At 45.2% G+C, this 21,829-nt stretch overlaps 8 protein-coding genes across 8 annotated transcripts; 4 read left to right on the top strand and 4 right to left on the bottom strand.

Moving 5' to 3' along the window:
- Positions 1–829: 829 nt before the first annotated feature.
- TRUGW13939_07129 (uncharacterized protein) lies at positions 830–4,860 on the bottom strand (the record flags this gene model as incomplete). The annotated part of the gene is made up of 7 exons (XM_035490271.1): positions 830–965; positions 1,042–2,028; positions 2,086–2,355; positions 3,232–3,636; positions 3,705–3,867; positions 3,925–4,189; positions 4,246–4,860. 7 exons carry the CDS (start codon positions 4,858–4,860, stop codon positions 830–832), a joined length of 2,841 nt encoding a protein of 946 aa, XP_035346164.1.
- A 731-nt stretch (positions 4,861–5,591) lies between these two features.
- TRUGW13939_07130 (uncharacterized protein) lies at positions 5,592–7,279 on the top strand (the record flags this gene model as incomplete). The annotated part of the gene is made up of 7 exons (XM_035490272.1): positions 5,592–5,723; positions 5,794–5,835; positions 5,911–6,313; positions 6,387–6,598; positions 6,654–6,901; positions 6,972–7,190; positions 7,246–7,279. The coding sequence occupies 7 exons, from the start codon at positions 5,592–5,594 to the stop codon at positions 7,277–7,279; spliced, it is 1,290 nt and encodes a 429-aa protein (XP_035346165.1).
- Positions 7,280–9,789: 2,510 nt separating this feature from the next.
- TRUGW13939_07131 (uncharacterized protein) lies at positions 9,790–10,548 on the bottom strand (the record flags this gene model as incomplete). The annotated part of the gene is made up of 2 exons (XM_035490273.1): positions 9,790–10,065; positions 10,132–10,548. 2 exons carry the CDS (start codon positions 10,546–10,548, stop codon positions 9,790–9,792), a joined length of 693 nt encoding a protein of 230 aa, XP_035346166.1.
- A 617-nt stretch (positions 10,549–11,165) lies between these two features.
- On the bottom strand, positions 11,166–11,751 carry TRUGW13939_07132 (uncharacterized protein; the record flags this gene model as incomplete). Its single annotated transcript, XM_035490274.1, has 2 exons — positions 11,166–11,274; positions 11,339–11,751. 2 exons carry the CDS (start codon positions 11,749–11,751, stop codon positions 11,166–11,168), a joined length of 522 nt encoding a protein of 173 aa, XP_035346167.1.
- A 374-nt stretch (positions 11,752–12,125) lies between these two features.
- On the top strand, positions 12,126–14,272 carry TRUGW13939_07133 (uncharacterized protein; the record flags this gene model as incomplete). Its single annotated transcript, XM_035490275.1, has 2 exons — positions 12,126–12,283; positions 12,337–14,272. 2 exons carry the CDS (start codon positions 12,126–12,128, stop codon positions 14,270–14,272), a joined length of 2,094 nt encoding a protein of 697 aa, XP_035346168.1.
- Positions 14,273–14,559: 287 nt separating this feature from the next.
- Positions 14,560–14,808, top strand: TRUGW13939_07134 (uncharacterized protein; the record flags this gene model as incomplete). Its single annotated transcript, XM_035490276.1, has 1 exon — positions 14,560–14,808. One exon carries the CDS (start codon positions 14,560–14,562, stop codon positions 14,806–14,808), a length of 249 nt encoding a protein of 82 aa, XP_035346169.1.
- A 285-nt stretch (positions 14,809–15,093) lies between these two features.
- On the top strand, positions 15,094–15,655 carry TRUGW13939_07135 (uncharacterized protein; the record flags this gene model as incomplete). The annotated part of the gene is made up of 3 exons (XM_035490277.1): positions 15,094–15,105; positions 15,171–15,509; positions 15,566–15,655. The coding sequence occupies 3 exons, from the start codon at positions 15,094–15,096 to the stop codon at positions 15,653–15,655; spliced, it is 441 nt and encodes a 146-aa protein (XP_035346170.1).
- Positions 15,656–16,143: 488 nt separating this feature from the next.
- Positions 16,144–19,714, bottom strand: TRUGW13939_07136 (uncharacterized protein; the record flags this gene model as incomplete). Its single annotated transcript, XM_035490278.1, has 6 exons — positions 16,144–16,225; positions 16,275–17,589; positions 17,665–18,398; positions 18,447–18,454; positions 19,245–19,476; positions 19,551–19,714. 6 exons carry the CDS (start codon positions 19,712–19,714, stop codon positions 16,144–16,146), a joined length of 2,535 nt encoding a protein of 844 aa, XP_035346171.1.
- Positions 19,715–21,829: the final 2,115 nt, after the last annotated feature.

A 21,829-nucleotide genomic window follows, 5' to 3' on the forward strand; every position in this document is an offset into this window, starting at 1 on the left:
AAGTACGCCGTAGGGTTAGCAACGGATATTGCGGCATCGTCGGGAATTGCCAGAAAGCGGGTCCGCCGCATTCCGGTTTTGCATGTGAATCAGAGAGTTCCATGACGTATGTCTACACATACTAAATCTAGAATGTTAGAAAGATTCCTGTGAAATGCAATGGTTGTACATACGGTATGAACTTTGAATTTTCTCGGTTATTATTATTATTTTAAAGACCTGGAACTGTACTCCTAATTCGGAAGAACGAATTCCCTAATATGATGAAGATTACTAAATCCCCAAACTCTGGGCAATTGGTCTAACAGAGCTTCCATGAATCATCCGGCTTTGTTATAAGTGGTAGACAATTATAGTAAAATATGTGCTTTAAACTTAACATACATATATTGATAATTTTATTAACTTTCTAAGTGGTAGGAAATATGTTTTAACAAAAGAAATCTAGTTTACCCTCAATAACTATTGAAGAGCATGGACATAATTCTCAGAGCTGTAAACTCCTGTACACCTTGTTTTCAAATCAAACAGCTTCAATCTCTTTTCATTGTTCTCGTCAAATATCAAGGCAGCTCTTCTGCCTTAGACGTGGCCCATATATCCGAAATATAATGGGAATAGGAATCATGATCGCAGCTAAGCACCCAAGAAGAGATGCAGCCCACTGTATACCAAGATTCTCAAACATTTGCTTCGAAAAAAGTGGAAACCCAGCTGCGACGCTTGATCGTAGTATAATGTTTGCAGCAACTGTTGATGCAGCCCTTTTGAGTTTAAAATAAAGTTAGCCTATTCAATTGCAAACTCGCCAAACTACAGAAATCAAAACTCACAATGGCAGATACGAATCAACCAAGTAATTAAAACATGGGAGAAAGATGCACAAAATGCCAAAGCCGATTGAAACGCCAGCAGCAGTTGGTGCCATCCAGTGGATGGAATCGGTAAACCCTGTCCAACCAAACCTATGTAACGTTTTAAAGCCAATCAGCACAAGTAGGAATAAGGAAAACAAGCCCGCTTCAAATGGCCTCTACTCACCAGAATATACCTGCAGTGAAGACTGGAGCACCGATAATAGCCGGAGACAAGCGCCATTCTGGAACGGAGACATTCTTATTGGCAACAAGGTTCTTCATATATGTCGAATGTTGAGAAAGAATAAACGCACATGCAAGAAGCTGGCCGATAATAAGGCCGATAAAGGTAAGGCCACCGATACTAGGGCTCATCCCATAAGTAGTCTCAAACACATACGGGTATGCTTCGAGAAGAGCATAGACCAGACCGTAGATAAAGGACATGTAGAGCGAAATTAGCAGGATAATCGGCTCTGTTATCAGCATCCTTAACGGACGGAGAAAATTTTTATGAAAGAGCTCCCGAAAATCGATTTCCATTTCATCATGCTTTGCGTGTATTGCCCAGTTGAGGGTTTGTTTCCGAATCATTGCCGCCTTGGAACTCAGCAAACACGGGCTGTAAGTTTCTTTTAGGAAAATAGCGAAAGCAATGCCACATGCAAATGCCATAAAAGCCGGGATATATAGAGTCCATCGCCAACCAAGCGGACTGGAAGCGATGAAGCCGCCGATAAAAGGTGCGCTGAATGGACCAACAAATACGGTAAGAGAGTAGATTGCTATTGCAATTCCACGTTCAGAGTTGTCGTATATATCTGATAGGAGTGCGGGAACGACAGACAGCTGACTAGCACCGAAGAGGCCAGCAAAAAACCGACATATGATCACTGTTTGAATATCTTTGCCGACAGCCGAAGCAATGGTGAAAATAGCACCACCAAGCTTGCCCACCGTTAACGGCCATCTCCTCCCTATAAGCTCAGACGCAGGGGCCCAGATGAGGGGCCCAGAAGCAAACCCCAATACGTAAAGAGTCGTCCCGAGCGTGCCAACTTCAGAACTGACGCTGAACTCCCGGGCCACACCACTGATTCCTGGAGCAAACATCGCACTCGTGAATGAAGAAACAAATGTGCCAAAGCAAGCAATTACGGAAAGGTATAATCTATAAATTCCAAAGGCGAATTAGTATTTAAAGGTGGTACGGGGGAAACGAGCATACTTCACAGAAAATTTCCAATTGTATGGATGATCCGGATCATCTGGACCATCAAAATCGACAATGTAGTCGTCTGAGCTTGGAAATGGCGAAGGAATTGCTCTTCCTCTTCCCATAGATAGAGGATTCTCATAGACACCCTTGATAGAATAACTAGCATTGGTTTCCATGGCTGTTTGTTGTAGGTGGTTTGTTTGTGTTTGAGTAAATTGAAGCGCCTCCGAGTCTTTGTCACTCGAAGCTGCAACCTGTGGTATTTGAGTACTGTGACGGCTAAATATGATTTGGTCTTTGTTTTCTTAAACAAGATATCTTCCTAACTGGAGCAGACATTTTTCAGCCACTCAAAGTGTGAAGCAGTGTAGAGAATGCCTGGCCATATATAAACGTTCTCGATTTCAATTCTAGACCAGTTCCACCTCACTTTCGGGATGCCGAAATTCCGATATTACAATTTGGATTACAATATAGCATATAGCCGATCTCATCTGTAACATTATACAATTATGGCCCATGGCGGAGTAGTGTCGGGAAATGCGGGAATTACTGTTGCCGCTCTGAATGGTTCTGGAAAAAAAAAAAATTTTTAAAAAAAATTTCCTTTCTCTATTTTCTATTTGATGACGGCCGTTGAAATTTAAGTTTAGTCTGTGAAAATAGTGCACTATTGGAATAGAAAATGAGGTCATTTATTTATATGGAAATGCAAACCATTCCGATTCTTTGCTCATTGTACGTCAACACGTGCAAACCGGTATAACTAGTATATATAGTATTTCTAAACAAGAACACTAGTAACAGGGAATTTTATTGCAATTTGACCAAATACTCAAATATCCAAGCACATCCTCGTCACGTAGTCGACATTGCTCAGCCCCAAAGCACATTCCACTTCATCAGGCCTTTCTTTGGTTTCGGAGTCGGCTCAGGATTCTGATTTGCAATCTCAATAAACGCTCTGATTGGTATTTCTTGCAATGGTTTAATCTTTGTCTTGTATATAATTTTGTATCCAAAATATAGGGAGAAGAAAATGGGAATGTTGATGTATGAGGATATAAATGTTTCGGTACCCCAGCTGTCGACGAGTTTGTTTGTCAGTTATGTTAGTTTATAGGAAATGAGACAAACCAAACAGTCAACACTTACTGCCCATGTATGAATGTAGTGAATCCACCGGTTAGCAAGAGAATTATAAACAACGTAAGAGAAATCCAAGTGATATAAGGTTGGAACGGTGCTGCCCATGGAAGCTCCTTGCGCGAGATGCCCTGTTTTTTGCAGCCATAAAAGAATCGAAGATAAACAACACAAATAGCCATCCAATTGACCAGTGTTGCAATGGAGACCAAGTGTTGAAGCCAGCTGAAAACTTCAGCGGCCGTACGCGAAAGTGTCATATATCCTAGACACATAAATAGTCCATAAAGGGACACGGCTAGGTATGGCACGCCGAACCGGTTGACTCGAGTGAAGAATGATGGCGCGTGGCCTTCTCGTGCCATTCCGTAGAGTATACGCGATCCGCCCAAGAGACTAGAATTTCCGGCAGACCTTGAACGAGGAAAAATTACACGTTAGTTGACAGATGTTGAATAGACTTTTTTAGGCTGGAGATTTACCATGCCGACGTCAAAACCACAGCATTTATAATTGAGGGCACTGCTTTGATACCGGCTCGTCGGGCGGCAATAACAAATGGGGACTCGGAAGCATTTCCAGTTGAATTTAAAAGACTTGGGTCGTTTGACGGAACAAGTAAACCAACCATAAATATAGTAACGACTGCGTTAGATGATGTATTAGAAACGACTCAATTCAAAGAGAAACCATGCAACTCACCATAAAACATGACGATTTTCCAAAAGACTCGTTTGGCGGCTTGGGGAATTGAATGCCTCGGCGATTTCAGCTCCCCTGCAGCTATGGTAAAATTTTCGAGTCCGGAATATGCATATAGAGCCGAGTTTGCACTCTGCCAGAAGCCAAGGAAGCGCCCAAGAGAGCCTGGGATAGCGAGATATTGAACAAAAGGGCCGGGGTTCCTCCAGTACTGGAATCCTATCGATTTGTGATTAGGGCCCCCGCCACAAGTGACTACTAGTGACTATGTCAAGACAGGGTTAGTAACCACAATCTCATGTGCTCGACTTGAAGACCTACCATTATGTTAAGACCGATTACTAACGCAATCTTCATCAATGCAAAGCTGAATTCTAGCTCGCCATATACTCGAACAAACACGAGAGCACTGCATAACATCACAACCCCAAAAACGGTTATCCAAATACCATTGTTGATCTGTATCCAGAATTCTACAAGAACAGCAGCAGCAGTGATCTCGCCCGGAATCCCCACAATATGTGCGTAAATCTCATTCCAACCGTTTGCAAAAGCAAGAGCTGGATCAACAAATTTCTCCGAATACCGAACAATGCCTCCGTTGAGAGGAACAAGTGCGCCCATCTCACCAACGGCCAAAACAACAGAGAAAAGCGTGGCTCCTATTATTGAGTAGGCAAGCCATGTCCCCAAGGGTCCCGATCTCGCAAGAGCCTGGCCGATGGATAAGAATAGGCCGGTACCGAGGGTACCTGCTAAGGCAATCATCTGTATATGACGCTGGTGTAAACCTTGGATGAACTGGCCATTTTCCTCGAATCCAGAAGTAATTCGACCTTCTATGTCGCTTGTATCATTGATGCTTTCTACTGGAGTGCCATAATCCCGAGCGTCCTTCTCCTTGACGGCTGCTTCGCCTAGAAATGAGGCAGACATTGTACTAATTTTGTGTGTTGAACGACCCAAAAGTTATGATAGAAATGGCACCAATGGGTGTTCTATCCACGACCTATCTTTCATTTAAGAGACAGAGGAGACTCACGCTTATCTATTGATGATTAATGATCGGATAGTTCCTATCTATACGATGAAATCCATTATCAAGTGGAAGCTAATTGCGTATTTTGATATCTCAGAGGACGCTGGCACGGAGTACATGAGAAGTTGTCCGTCCAGTTCAGCGTTATCTGTTTTTGACCAAAACTGTCCAACGCATGTTACACATTCTTATTCCCGGATTGGACAATACAGTGCCAATCCTGTCCAGCGCATTCCGTTTTTGGCCAGTTTGTTTTGATAGCTAAGTAATTGGCCAATGATATCAGAGGGATTATCGATCTAATATTATTAGATGATAGGATCCACTCGAGCGCTTCCTGTTTACGGTTAGATTGATCTAAAGTCGAGCAAGGGTCAGCATAATTGTTTTTTCCGTACCCCACGTTTACATCCATCCAGTGTTGTCCGTGTATCAATTGATGGCATCAGTATACAATGATACATATTTAAGAGTCGGTTTCTAGAACGGAAATTAATTAGGTTATTTAGGACTATATGGGCGTCGAGTTTGTCATTAGATTAAAAACTTGTCCGCCTGTGTTTTTTTTATGTTTCTCAATGAATCATTATAGTCGCGTCAAAACCCTTGTTTGAAGAATCGACGTAACATGCTGTCTCAAAGAGGGCTCAAAAGTGCCGCAAGCCAGGATATTCCATGGCGATTTGCTCCCGGCGGCAATAATCGATATGATATGGTGAGCAACCCTCGTGGTGTCGTCCCATTTGGAACGGCGGAGAATGTAAGTCCCCCTAGTAGCAACTAGGTTACCTTTCGTTGTAAATTGGTTCAATATTCTCATTTTTTATTAGGCTCTAGTACAAGATGAACTTGCCACTTATGTGGCTGAAAAGGTGAGTAGGCGGGTACTTTGTACATTTGCCGAATGTTATACATGTCATAACTGACTCTTAGAGGCATGATTACAGGTCGAAATTCCCCCGGATGCATTTCTATATCGCTTTAGCACCATGGGCGGCCCTCGATTCCCTATTGCAATGGCAAGCCATATGAATAAATATTTCCAACCTTTTCACCCCGTCAAACCAGAACAAATCATCACCGCATCCGGATTGACAGCGATTCACGAACTCATGGCTTGTAGTCTCGGGGATCCCGGGGACGGTATGCTAGTCAGTCGGCCCGTCTATGGCAGATTTGAACTCGACTTCGGGAACACGGCAAACTTGAAGATTGTTTATGCCGATATGGAAGGGGTGGATCCTTTTGGAGCCGAAGTGGTGCCGAAATACCAGTCTGCGTTGGAAACGGCATTGAAAGAGAATGTCAAGGTCAAAGCATTACTTATTGTGAACCCACACAATCCTCTTGGTAAGAAGGAAGCACTAGCTAACAATTTTCGTTTATTGGAAATTTGATCCTCGTTTCTGATTTATGTTAATAGGTCGCTGTTATCCCCCTTTGGCCCTACGCGAACTAATGGTATTTTGTCAAAAGAATTCCATTCACCTGATTAGCGACGAAGTGTACGCTTTATCCGTATATGGGACGGGTTATGATGCCGAAAAATCAATCAATTTCTCCTCCGTGCTGTCAATTGATTGTAAAGGGTTGATTGACCCAGAACGACTTCATGTTTTTTACGGAATGAGCAAAGTAAGCATAATGCCCTCATAATTACATGCCTCTATGTTAATCATATTTGCAAAAGGACTTTGGAGCAGCTGGGCTTCGTTTGGGTTGTTTGGTCACGCAAAACGTTCCTTTAAGGAAAGCGATCGCGTGTAACATCAGATTTCACAATCCCTCTGGTATGTCGATCGCAATCGCTACGCAGCTATTAGAAGACAGGGATTTTGTAAAATACTTTGTAAAAACGTCCCACGAGAGACTGCGGGCTGCTCGAAAGTACACGACACAAGTTTTGGACCACGCGGGAATCAGGTATCATCGTGGAAGGTGAGTGTAGTAGATACTTTACGAAGGCATACCAAGCTCGAAAATGACATGCAACTGACGAACGCTCTAGCAATGCTGGTTTCTTTCTGTATATTGATTTGAGCCCATGGCTTATTGAATCATGTGATGATCAGCACGCAGGAGAGAACGACGCCGAATATGCACTTGCTCAGAAGCTGCTGGATGGCGGTGTTGGACTTCACCCATGTGAGGAGCATGGGGAATTCAAGGGCCACTTTAGGGTTGTCTTTAGTCACCCGAAGGAAGTCCTAGAAGAAGGGCTTAAACGGTGAGCATGTATCCGCATTTCAATGAGAATTTATAACTAATAATTCTCTATCTAGATTGGTCCACGTGTTGAATGATCAATCTTCATGACACTATTTGGGTGTAAAGAGGGTTTGGATATCATTGTAGTGCCATGGAATGGGAGAATTTACTGTTGAAAAATGTTAATTTTTTTATCTCATTAAACCCAGATATCAATTGCTATTCTCCATCCACATTTTCTTGCAACCTTGCATGCAAGAGGCTTCAAGAACGGGAAGTCCATGAAAATAACAACAAATTTCATCCCAGGTCGAATGGCGATTTTCCTGACAGAGCACCCGAATCTTTTCCAGAAAATAATTTTGATAAGCAGTCCCCGTAGCAGCAAAACCCCCCAGAAATAAAGACCACAAAATTTCTGCAGGAAAAGCCGCCATATAAAAAGGAAGGTTAGAGCATTCAAGAAACAGTTGCAGCTGTTCGACCAGTCTTTGGCGGAGCTTTCCTCCGATAGGCGTTTCCCTCAAATTTGTATAAATGTATACCAGACAAACTCGAAGTAAAAGGCTGATGATGTTATGAAGATCATATCCAGTATTTACGACGAGCTCTTCCTCAGTGATTAAGCATAATATTCGGTGCTCAACATTATACAGCCGATCTGGATAAGCGGCTTCAGATGGAAGATCAGTTTCACCGGAGAGGTTGAGAAACGTGGCAAGTTGGTGCAAATCTCTGAGTACTTCTAGAATATCTGTTTGATTTGATAGAATTATGGCATCTGTCAAGACCAAGCCAAAGTCGATATTGTATAAATGAGACGAAGTCTCTGAAAAGAATGTTGAGAGTGGTGGCATATCTGGTAACTTCCAACCTTCAAAACAAGGTTTAGTTTTGAATGTCACACTGCATAATAAATCGGACCTAAAATTTTGCTGAATTTCAGTAAACTCTCCCTGGGGTGTTAAATCTTAGAAAACGCACCATTGAACCATCCTCCTTATAATGCCAGACAGCCCGAGGTTATCTAGGCCTCCTTTAAGCTCGACCATACGCCGAAGCCCGTTTATATGAACTAATGCATCTGAAACCGACCCATGTAGACACTAAATAATCCTAAAATGAATATAAAACCCCTCTCGAACACCGAAGAATTTCACGTACCGCTATATTCGTAAGGCATGCCACTGTGGCAATTGTAGAATCATCGATTTCATGTGGTGATTCTGCAATAATTTCACCTACAGCGGCTCGTGACCTCGACAAATAATACTCGCTTTCTTGATTATTGCCTTGCTTCAAAACCTCGAGACGAGCTGCCGAATGTGAGATGGTCATAAAGGTCCACGCTGGGTTTCTCATACAATATAACTTGTATATTCTAGTAGGATCAGCATGCACAGATGTGCGTATTGAAGAAGATACACCTATTTCAAAATTGTCAGCGAATACAATGTGTGTCCGGGAGTGGTCCTTACTATGGCTTAGTAACATAAGATGACGTGGGGTTGATGGGATTGAAAGGTCCTCGAATGGATTCAGTATTGTATCCATCAGTGAGATTTTACATGTGGTTGGACATGGAAGTGTCTCCGAGGAAGTCTTTGCTTCGCTTCTAAAAGTTTGGGCGACTATTATGTCGCGACTCGGTGGTGTACGACTCTTTGACTGCGAAAAGCTCGCATGAGACGATATAGATGACGACGATCTATGTCTTTTCTGAACCTGCGATCGTTGACGTTGTCTATCCCTTTTGTAACCTCTCATCACATGAGATCTCACGAGTTTATGGACAGAGTCGTCTTTGATTTCGGGTTGACTCCCCAAGTTGATAAACACTAGGCCATTTGTCGGCTGACACGGGCCACTGAATGAAGAGGAAGCCATTCCGTCTTTTTCTGCAATTTTTGTGCTCTTTGGTTTATTTAAACTATGGTGATAGGTTTGTGAGTGTCGAGCCACTGAGTCGTTAGTTCCCCGCAATCAGCTGTTGACCTAGGTACTCCAACTCATTAACAGTTCGATGACAACAAGAGGGTTCGATACTTCTCAAGCTTTTTATCCATAAAGGAAACAAGGTGGGATTTTTTGCTTGGAAATAATGTTGGCCAGGGTAGTAGTGAAAGGTGATGGTTGCAAGTCCGCGAGATAAGCTGATACCATCTGTCGGGAATCACCGCCGCTTCTTCCGAGCTCCAACTGGAGCCCCATAGGGTTATGAGGACAAACACTGGCAAGTATTTGCATCGTTTTCAGAATATTTAAATGAATAGTAAAAAAGAAAATCGCCGTTAAAATAAGCAGCGAGAGTTCTGGCATTACAAAACAAACATGCCTAAACCTGAATGGGAGCCCATTCCCGATCGGGCGACATGTACATTATCAGTAGTAATTTTGCATTGAGTATTTTGTACTCCTGTGCTCGGCCTAAATCGTGGTTTTTACTTGAACTTGTCAACTAATTGGAATCTTTAGCACGCCTTACTCTAGCACCGGGATGAGTAAAACGAGCGAGGGGCAGAGTCATTCTCACAGCATACCATACTACCACTTGCTTTATTTATCAGTTTTTAATGGGAAAAAAAGCCTTTTTCGGGGCTTGTAAATCAAAATCAAATTCAAAGCATCGCAACGCCACCTAAGACGGCGGCTCCCAAAATTCCCCAGCTTGCAGTCTGCAAAGGCACCCCGGCACCCTGAGAGGTTGATGTAGGAGAGGTACCCGATGAAGTCGCCGTGCCCGAACCACTTTGAGCTGCACCGTTTGCATCGGACTCATTTGCAATACGTGTGGCAGCGCTTCCGGAGAAAGGCGTTGCCTCGACTCCGGTATTGTTCTTGCACGAGGTAGGCGTGTTGGTCGTGACGCTTGAGGAAAACACGATATCGGCACACTACCATCGATTGATCAGTTTTCCAAATGCAGTAAATAAAACAAAAAGCCAAGGTAGGAGGCTTACAGCAAATAGTCCACCGCCATTATCACCGTCTGTAACCACCTGCAAAGTTGCGTTTTGTCCGTCGTGTAGAGACACTCCGAGAGTCTTTGAGTCTAAGGGAATGCTCGGTAAGCAGAATTCACCCAACCCATGAGCTCCCAAGGTCGGCTCAAGGGTGATGTTGAAGTTATCGCCTGGATTTGAGCCTAGAGCAAGGAGATAGGATACGGCTGTCTGCGAGTGATGAAAGGTGATGTCGACTGGAAGGACGTTGGCGTCTAGTGCAATGCTGGTTCGATTGGAAGAGGGTGTATTGAAGCCGCCGCAGGGAAAGGTGGGCATCTTGTCCTCATCAAAGCCGCGAGCTGCGGGCCAATCGAGCGTGAAGTGAGCCGCAGCGATGGGCAACAACGGGGATAGGATGAAAGCAGTACGCATTTTGACGGATAGTGAGACGGTCAGACTGTGTCTAATCTAAGCTCCAGGTACTGACTGAGATTGAGAGAAAAGAATGCTATCGAGAATGGATATTTTGTTCACAAAAACTAAGTTAGGGTTAGCATTAATAGTAATTTGAATACTGGTCTGGTAGACACGAAGGCTATTTAGAAACAGTAGACCATGGCACCCTCAAGGGATCCGTGGGTGCGGAAGAGCTGCATCTCGCTTGGTGTGCCGTGTTATGGCCTAGGAGCAACTGTATTCGAAAGACCATAGCACATACTGTGTGACCATGCCGCGTATAATTCCGAGTATAGAGCACAGACCGAAGAATAATCTGCTCATTCGTGCTCACGCCTTTCTTTATTGGGCCCGTGGCTGATTTAGCTTTGCGGAAATCCAGTACTACGGGACGCACTAGTCCTAAATAGACATATTTTCGGCCTCTGATTGGTGGGTTTTCGACCCACTTCTGCCGAACCGTCAACTATAATGCTCCGTGTGGCCTTTCATCATAGTCTAAATCGCACTGTTGATGGACGAAGGTTATGTACAGAAAATACAGAGTCAAGTGCAACAGAAAAACAAATGAAGAAATTCCTCCGTCATCGGCTCTAATGCTCACCCCACTCAATGTGCCGGCCCACTGCCAATTCGCCGATGAACGCACCAGCCAGAGTCGAGAGGAAATAGCCGATGTTCATGGTCATGACTGCCAACATCCTGTCAATGGTGTAATCAGTATTATTTCTGTAATCTATCTGAGTAGACGAGATTGCGTGCTCACAGTAGATAATTGACACCTATGATGCAAAGAAAGAGCAGTGCTCGGGGCAAGTCGACGCTGAATCGCCAGGGTTGCGGACCGTGAGAAACTCGGCGGACTACCTTGACATTCTCTTGGGCCCCTTGAGTTGTAAGGAGAGCAGTGTTGACAGAATCCGGATCGCTGTTGCTGGAGTCTGCCTCTTGCTTCTTGCCTGCGACTACCACATAGCGTCGATTAAGTGCGATTGCCAGCCATTTGCGTTCCATGGCCACCTTAAAGGCAGCGAGAAGGCGGCTTATGATGGCCAGAATAATCAGGAAGATGCATGTGCCGGCGTATTGACCAGAGGTTGTCGGTGTCCAGGAAGACGAATAAAGGGATGTGCCTTGGCTGTTGGAAAACACCGAAAGCATGCCCGAGCCTGTATCCATGTTGACTGAGCCAGAAGAACCCAATTTATTTTAGTATCGAAGAGCACTGGCTATTGAATGTTGATTATTGTCCAGATAGAAGAGGATGTCGCAGGTGGAAAGAATTGATGTGTATTGCTGTAATTTTTGTCGTCATTACCTTGCCAATCAGCCACCCAAAGCGGAGCCGTGTTGAGCATATTTCATAGGGGCCCGTGCAACCCGGCGGCCTGACCTCTTTTTCTCTTGCATGTCGCAATATCGTCAGGTATCAATCGACTATGGATATTCACTGATATCTGGCGGGCAAGTCTTGTTACCTATATGTCTGCGTACGCGGTCGCCGATGTGTTATACTAGTATCCCATCCTCCTGTGCCATACTAAGTTTACATCATGGATGACATGTCCGGCATGGATATGGGCAGTACGGCTAGTGGAAACGGTATACCGTCCCTTTCCGAATTCCAAAAGTACTACTGGGCCATCGTTGGTACTGTTATTGGTGTCGGGGCTGTTGCCAACTTGCTCAATCGCTTCCTCGCTAGCCAACGGTAGGTGCAATGGTGATTGTGATGTAAATTCTGCTAATTCTGGATATTCATAGACTATGTGACAAGTCAAATACCCCAGCGAAACCAAAATCTATCATTTTTGAGACATATGCAACCGTCACTGCTGCCGCCAGAGAGGCCGCAAATGTGACGCTACGGCCTATTGCTTTTGGCAGTTATACACTGCATTTGCCGCCCTTGGGGCCTGTATCCCTTGTTCTGGCCAACTTGGTAACCATTGTCGTTATGATGTTCTACGGCTTTGATACAATGGATAACTATAGTTGGGAGAACATCGGATATCGCGCCGGGTTCATGACCATATGCCAATTGCCACTCGTGATTTTATTAGCCGGGAAACAAAACATCATCGGACTACTAACTGGCACCAGCTATGAGCGTCTCAATTGGTACCACCGGTGGATTTCCCGGACTCTTTGGCTGTCAGCAACCATCCACATGGGATTCTGGTTTCGGGACTATGGGCAGTATGACTATATTGTTACAATGCTAAAGACAGATTCGCTTACTCGCCATGGATTTGCCGCATGGTGTGTTCTTACCTTTATCTTCCTTAGCTCTTTTGCCCCTCTTCGTAAATGGAACTATGAATTTTTCGTCTTTCAACACATAGTCACCATGGCCGGGTTTCTTGCGGCCGTCTATCTACATGCTCCCGACGAAGTCAAAGTCTGGGTTTGGATCCCCGTTGGCCTTGTATTCTTGGATCGATTTTCCAGGATTTTGGTGCTTGCATTCGCCAATCTATCAATCGTCCACTTCTCAGCTCAAAAGAAACGGCCATTCTTTGCCAATAAAGCAACATTCACTCCTCTTCCGGGAAATATAACCCACATTTCGATACCAGACCCAGTCATCAATTGGAAACCGGGCCAGCATGTGTTCTTTGGATGCCATTCAATAGCGCCTTTTCAGAGTCACCCATTCACAATAATGTCACTCCCGTCAGACAAGAAACTTGATTTTCTCGTACGCGCAGAGAGAGGAGGAACCCACCGGATTTTTCAAGTTGCATCTAAATACCACGCACTATTTGGTGAAACACAAACGCCTCCCAAGAACCAAAGGACGGTTTTTATTGAAGGGCCGTATGGATATGTACGCCCATTACGCCAGTTTGATACCGTTGTGCTTTTTGCTGGTGGAATGGGCTGCACATTTACCTTACCTCTCATGCGGGATATTGTGCAAGCATGGAAAACAGAATACGGCGATCCGTTGGCTATAGGATCGAAACACAGAATAATTCCACAGAAACGGCTCACGGCTACGAAAAGGATTCGTTTTGTCTGGGTGATAAAATCACGAAGCCAATTTAGCTGGCTTGAGTCTTGGATTCGGTCCATACTGGAAGATATACAACGGTGTAGGCAGCTATGCCCTGAATTCGATAAAGAAATAGAACTCAGCGTCTACCTTACCTGCGATGAAACACTTGAAAAATCCACAAGTGTTAGATCTCCTGAGGCATGGACTCTAGAAGGCGAAGACACCAAAAATGTCTCTTTCAAGAAGGACCAAGTTCTTATTCAATCCACTCCCACGACTCCTCCAAACTCGACAGATACAGCAGAAAGAAAAGCCTGTGGCTCAAATTCTACCTGCTGCTGTATCACAACCGTGGAAAACGAGGAGACCTCATCGCCGCCGATATGCAACTGCTCCGGCCCTGCGGCCATATCTTTGGCAGATGCAGATAACAGCAGCGGCGGATCAAAATCCCCACTGTCGATTTCATTGACAGACTCAGAAAACTTTAGAATGATATCCGGCCGGCCGCACCCACGCACACTTATTCGCAACGCCCTTGAGCGCGCCGAGGGCGAAAGTGCAGTGGTAGTGTGTGGCCCTAACGGGCTTGCGGTAGACGTTCGGCAGAGCGTTGTTTCATTGAGCGACGAGCGAGCTGTGCACAAGGGAACTGGTGCTCAGGGCATTTATCTTCATGTCGAGCACTTTGGATGGTGATAGACGTCCATTTACGGGCTGCATTATTGAATTCCTTTTGCATAGCTTCACCAAACATGATAACGACTATATGTTTGAAATCCAACTTTCAAGCGCTTAATTGACTTGCTTGTGTGAAGATGACTGAACGATCGACTACTACCAACAGATCTGTAACCGAAAAGTAGGTTCCTCAATAACCGGCTTCTTTCGCTGCTGTGCTTGAATAGATTTCTGGGAATTAGGGCCGATCCTGGGGTTTCCAACGAATCATTTTCCACCTATGAGACTGCTTTCAGAATCTGAACATGTGGAACTCGAAGTTCGACCCGATCGAGCGCCCTTACACGGCTCCGGAGTTTCCGCAGGGTTGGGGTGATGCTGATGTATTGAGATTAACTAATCCTGATGTCGATATTGCAGATAATATCAACTTTGCTGGACAGTCTGTTGATGCACATGGTCGTATCGTCGGTGAGAAGGGGTATGGAAAGGTCGAGGGTGGGAAAGTGCTTATCGGCGCAGGGGAGGTTGCTCTGGTCAAGCTACAGACATGATATAGTCGTATATATCAGCAATTATGCGTATAATAGCATTAAGGCAGTGTCAATACCAGTAATATCATGATGTAAAAAGAAATAAAATAATGCAAAGCTTGGCAACTGGAGCTGTTACTACGGCAAGCTCCACTAATGACGTAGCACGGGCAACCTAACCTAGTCATCGTCTCCCGAAAACAACGCAAGCTCTTCCGAACTGCACGCCCAAACATCAGAACATTCGATCACCATACCACCATAAAATAAAATAGCAGCTTGACCGGCTTCAGAGACACCGACACAATGTTCCGCCTTGTATGTACTTCCTCGCTTCATCACCCCACTACTCAACGAGAGACTTGACTGATTATGGCAAACAGCACAAAACCCTCGACGTAATCACCCTCTTCCACAAACCTTCCCAAGCCTCATCCACACGTGTCCTCAACATTTTACGCACTGCGTCTGCAAACGCCACAGAAACGGCCACAATCGATCAGGCGAGCGACCACTCGGCGGCGCATACGGCTTCCCCGCGCGGCGAGTTTGAGCTCGAGGTTACCGAGGAACCGCCCACAAACGACCAGCTCAGCACGATTCTGGACTATCTACAGACAAAGGGAGTGAAACCGTCGGCGGTTATTCAGGGTGCGAGTACCAAGCAGGATGCGTTGAAGAAGTTGAAAGAGGTTGGTGATCAGGGGTTTATTAGACCTGTGGTATGTTGTTTTTTTATTTCCCTGGTTTAGTTTCCCTCGGCTAATAAACAGTATAGGTCGTCGATTGGAGCAACGGTCGGGCAGCGGTTGGAGAGAACGAGTCAGAGATATTGAAGCTCGTCAGAGAAGGAGAGGCGTCGAGCTGATGTCGCTGATCCCATTTCTACGACTAGACTACATGGACCCATCTCCTACTAGACATTGATGTACCATAACTAGCATGAAAATATTACGCGAATCATTTCAAATCAATGGAATTTTGTATAATGTGTTGCAAGACTTTGCCCATCGTAAACGTACTCATACATACACGAAGAAAAAAAGACATTGGTAAAAAAACGATGCAGAAAAGAAAGATACAAATCACAGCGATGCATGCATGTATAATCGAATAATACTCAAGCACAAGAAATAAAACGGGTAATCACTTCACGCCGATATACTCATTCAAGTTGAATAAGCTATCATTTCCCGGGAGGTCAAACCTAGCCCAGGAAAGCGAAGAGTAATCAATTAAAATGATCTACCCACAATAAGAAGTCATGATCGCTGCTTTTCAAAGAAAATCCAGGCAGTTCTTGGTCAAATTCGAGAGCCAGCTCGTATTGAACCCAATTTAGTACGAGACAAGAAACTAGAAAATTGTCCCAAAGGTACCATCGGTGAGAATTGATTTTCGGCCGCCACGGCCATCTTCGACTGCTGGCTTGCGATGTCTAATAGGTGTTAGTAGGAACCGACATGAGAGTGTGAAACATCACTTACCGGAATGTGAATCCAACAAAGAGGCCCTTGCTCATCTTCTCTTCGCGTTCTTCCATCTCCTCCAAGGCCTTGTGCTTGTCTTGTACTTCTTTGTACTTGGCCATATCTGCTTCATTGGTGAAGTCATCAAAATAACCAGCATCTGTTTCTGAGTCCAGCTCAGGTACGAACGGCGCCGGTCGATCACGGAGCTTGTTGAAGTCGACCTCGGCAAAGTACTCATGGCTGTGAACTTGCTGGATGCTCCTTAGACGGGTTTCTTTAGAAGCTACCAGGCGTGTGATCAGATCCCAGGTTCGACGGGACAAGAAATAGTTAGGATCTTCGTATTGTGGCTTGCGCAGAACCTTCTGCCACCGTTTCAGGTTCTGCCACGTCTCGTCGGTGGTGGAACCAGCAAACGGAGGGTACCCTGCCAATGCTTCAAATAGCATGCATCCCAAGCTCCAGTAGTCCACGGTGAAGTCATAATCTTCGGATTTCAAAACCTCAGGTGCCATGTAATCGGGAGATCCCACGATTGAGTTGGCGTAGTTAACATCTCGTTCTCTCAGCGAGCGATAACCTTCACGTCGCTCTGCTGCGGTCCGCTGTTCCATGGGACGTCCGAACGGAACGGGTGTGTTCCCGACCTCCTCCAACTTAATTCGCATGGACTCGATCTTACCAGGGTTGAGCATTCCAGCCGCCAGGCCGAAATCGGTCAGCTTGACGTGTCCAGTGCCATCAATCAAGAAGTTTTCTGGCTTCAGATCTCGGTGAATATATCCTAGACTATGCAGGGCATCAACACAGCTAAACATTTCAGCTATGTAAAATCGCGCATGACGGTTGTGCAATACTCCTGTGTTGTTGAGTAATGTCCGAAAGTCACCGCCAGGAACGTATTCCATGGCGAGATAAATCTGGTTATCGTCTTGGAAGGCATATAGGAGCTTGACAAGCCATTCACTCTTCGCGGCAGTCAAGATATCTCGTTCCGTTAAAATATGGCGAATTTCATCGAGCTTGAATAGAAGTTTCTTGTTCATAATCTTCAAGGCGCAAACCTCGCGTGTATCCTTCTTCTGCGCAAGATAGACCTGTCCATATCCTCCCTGGCCGACCTGTGTAAGGATTTGGAAATCACCCTGGCGAAGGCGGGTTCGTCGTCTGCGAAGATTGGCACGCTCGCGACCGAGATACTTCTGAAGGGCGGGCTCGTATACTTCAATGTCAGTCTCTGGAGGAGCAGGGTAGGCAGCCTTGAACTGGTTGTACCGATTCTGGCGGTTGTGGACGTAGCTAAGAGTATCGAAGTAGTGATCAAGGAAGTCTATATCCACATTAGCTTTTGCAATTTGGTATAGAAATACTAACGGATAAAAACAATCCAGCAGAGATAACTTACAGAGCTGAGTGACATTCGCTAGGCGTTTGACTTTCGGCGATTGAAGCTTCTGGATCTCTGCCGGAGTTAGCCCTTGGGTTGGTTGAACCTGGGGCTTCCGAGCAGTCTCCGCCTCTCGTTGCTGATATGGCTGCAATCTTGATGTCGCAGCTGACGAGTTTGCATTCAAACCCAGGTCCTTGCCAAGTCGCGGGAAATTTGGCGGCGCGTTTTCCTTATTCGATCGACGAGTCGGGCTACCAGGGGCCTGGTGAACATCATTGTGGACGACGCTGCCATTGAAACCGTCAATTACTGAGAGCCCTTTGCCTGGCGAGCCTGGAGCACCAAAGGCAGACTTGGTTGGCGACGATGGAGCTAGCTTCATGGCCTTCTCAAACACGCCGGGCAGGGTCAGCGCGCCCGGGGGCATTCTGTTCTTGCTGGGACTGCCAGTTGGTGTCTGGACAGGACTCATAAAGTCATTCTGGCTGTGTGTTGGTGTTGTCGGCCGGTCGTAGTTCTCGTGGCTGGCGCGTGTGTGCAGTAGCGGGGGAGGGTTGGGCAGCTGGAGAGGACTGGGCCTCGCAGCCGGGTCTCGAGCAGCCATCGTGCGAAAGTCCGGCGTCGAGATGATGAGGACGTAGTAGGGAGCAGTGGTATATGTCTGTGTTATGTCTCGATTGAAGGACGATGCAAGTCGATGGCGGGGGGGATGTCTGCCACTATCACCACTAGACGATGACGACTCGGCACTGTGTCAGCGATTTCGCGAATAAACGAAGGGCAAGAAACAGCCGTACAGATGGAACTGAAGAAGACACAAAATGATCCACGACGAATGATGCAGAAAGAGAGAAAAGGGTGTTTCAGCTGGGACTGGTGTGTTGCGTTGATCCCGGCCGCGCGGGCTGCAGCTGCAATGGACGAGCCCCTCGGCGGTTGCCGTGGAAACAATCACCCGTGTTTAATAACATCAGCCAGCCTTGCCGCCTTAGTCTGGCTTAGAGCGCCCCTCTCCTTGCTCGATATTTACTATATTGATGTCAGAATGGAGCTGTTGGTCTGGGGCGTATGCGTCTCATAGATCGATCGGCCGTGGTGGAGTCCAACAACAAGCCCACTTGTTTGTTTACACTTTGTGGCGGTGCACACAGTCTGAAAAACAGGTTTCCAGAGACTTTGGGTACGGTTTGTGTCCTTTTATTATTTTGTTTCTAGCGCAGAATATTGGTTAGTTGTGGAATGTTTTAATGTCAATTAAATGCCAGCTTGTTGGGATGGGCATGAAGCCTAACAAAATCGTTACTACGTTAGACCTATCTAGACGCTAATTTCAGGCTGGTTAATGTTGAAATGTCGAATGTGACTGATAATCCAGTTTCAGCCTATGCAGCCACCGGGTTTCGGATTAAAAACAGTCTAAAGCCTCAACTAATGTGCTCCAGTGGAGTCACCTGGTACGTATCATTCAAAGTCCCCATATCCTCTCTAATCGTCTTAAGCAGCACCTTCTTTACGCTGGCCAGTCTGCAAGAGGAAAAAGAAAACACGTTAGCTATGCTGCGGTAATTGAAAAAGAGCGCGAAGAAAAAGCATACGTAGAAAGCCAAGCCATAAGATGGTGTGCTAAAGGTAATCTTGGACCCCTTGGGGAAGTAAAACACATCACCAGGCTTGGCAGTGACCTTTTGGCCAGTCTCATCGGAAATCTCGAATTCGCCTTCCAAAATGATCTTCATTTCGTGGTAAGTGTATTCGTAGACGAGCGGAGTTCCCTTTTCGAGGCGATAGAGGCCGCATGAGACAGGCTTTTCGGCATCGTTTTTCTCACTGAAAACGTTTTACATCACTGTCAGCATTTCTTTCTTTTCTTTATGTATCAGACACAAAGTCGTGCTTCGTACCTAGTAGCAATATCCCCTAGAAAAGCGTTGTCGTTGGCAATCAGAGGAGGCTTAAAGGTACTCTGGGCCTTTTCAAAGTAGTTCATCGCGATAGGAGTAGCCATCTTGCTTTCCTTAACCGAAGGTGACTTTTTCTCAGTGACTTTGCTTAAGAAGGAACCCATTGTTCTCGATTGTGCTAATTAAGTCTTATAGCAGATGCTGAGTAGTGTCTAGGAATTGAATTCTATATAAATCCAAATTTAAAAGAGAGACAGGGAGAGACTGTGCTACGACAAGAGGCTACTGACAAAAAGGCTATGAAATCCGAATTGCCTTTGTATTGGGGTCTATCCTTTTTCCAGATACTAAGTTGAGCACGGGTAGGCCGAATCTTAAGATAACAAAAACAGACATAGAAACACCTCTGATAGAGCAATGCGGAGAAGAAAAAAGGAGAATACCTCATACAAAAAGGTCAATTTGCTAATCATTCAGACAGTTCTTCAATCGCCCAAGATAAACAACCCTCCTCTCTATGGCCAGGACACATACGAAAATTGAATAATTATCTGTCGTCATAACAGAGGATTTGATAAATATACCTTATAAGGGAAACTGGTTCCTGTTAAGAACACTCTCTTCTTCCCCTCACGAAACAAATTGGGGTAATATGATCAGTCATGGCGCGGGTCCCTAGCCTGAGGTCTATCATAGATCAGCAGTCAACCCCAATTATTTAAAAAGCTAAAATATCACTTATCTGCTGCTGGAGACTCTCAATCCCGTTCTGTTCATTGGTGCAAAACGCTCTTGTGAGGAGGAGGGATAGATTTTCCTATTTGGGAAGGCGATGCTTCCCCCCCGCAAACATTTACCGCAAACGGATTAGCGGGCTTCTTACCCTAATTCGTGCTCCTACAGGATGACGATTGAAGCCAGGCTGTATGAATACTCGCCTGCTTTTGCTATCGGTTCGTTGACCGATGAAGTTTCTGCGCTCTCTACCTTCGTGGCGTCAAAGGTTAGACAGAGGTCTCCCTACCAGCGAAAGCTAACAATTGTACATAGTCGAGAAGGTGGTCAAGCATTTAGTATTATCTATCACCTTCGGTCCCATAGCCTATTAAATGGAAATACATCACACGCTTATCCAGCCTTGAGGAACCAGGTATCTCAACGTAATAGAATTACGTTACCTGATCAGTAAACCACCAATCTGCATTCACTCCTCCCTATGCTTCGAATCCGATGACGTTACCACCCTCAACCAAAAAATTCGATACTCCCCAAAAACAACACTCCTTCCTCATCTTTACCCAATACTGCACTTTATTCCATGTTTTTTTTTCATATTAATCTTGTTTTTTTTCTCTCTACGATCTTCGGTACTTTGTTAGCAGTTTTTTCCCGATTTGGTGTGGCTTGCCTGTGTTCTCTGTTCTGTTTTTTCTACTAAACTATATGCGTAGTTAAATAAGCACGTTATTATTATTTTTTGCTTTCTTACCGCGGCTAGCTAGCTAAGCACAAAGCCCCAAGTGGCCTTTTGAGGGGTCGATACGAACCAACAACGAGCTTCTTGCTCTCTCTCTCTCTCTCTCTCTCTCATGATTCAAGGAAATAAAATAAGCGAACGGCTCAAATAAATCGCGCTCAGATAATTGAAACCATCTTCCTAGTATAAAGTCTCATCGATACTTCCACTTCATCTCCTCTTTTTTTCTTCCTCCTCCCCGCAGGACACTCAACACGGCAAAAACGTCCAAAGCAACGACCAAAGCAACCATCAACATCAAAACCATACAACAAGTGACAGACATCGCATGACAAGTCAACAAATGCAGAACATCATCACAACTACCATTGTGTCCGGCCTGTTCCCCGCAGAACGAACAAGAAACTTCCAAGGCGGCACCACCAACTAAAGCACTACCAACTAACCCGGCGTACTTTTTTTTCTCACGGTATTTTCACAAAGCCAAACGAAGAAAACAGAAAAAGTTACGACTCTCTCAACCTGGTCATTTTAAATCAACTGGACATTTTGTATTACCAATACCAGAATTATCCATCCCATTTCCGCCAGGCCGTAGCAGTGTCCAAAAACACAGAAAACAAGAACAGAAAAGCAAAAGCCCAACGCGAGAAAAAAAACAACAACAGCAGAATAATCCCCGGAACAGTAAGGCTTCGCTTCAAAGCTCCATGTCCAAGGAAAAACATATACAAAGACACCCGCGCTAATGAAATGCTTAAGAATCCAATCATCAAGTTTTGCTCGTAAACCGGAGTAGCCA

The sequence above is a fragment of the Talaromyces rugulosus genome, chromosome IV (genome assembly GCF_013368755.1).
Source record: "Talaromyces rugulosus chromosome IV, complete sequence".
NCBI lineage: Eukaryota > Fungi > Ascomycota > Eurotiomycetes > Eurotiales > Trichocomaceae > Talaromyces > Talaromyces rugulosus.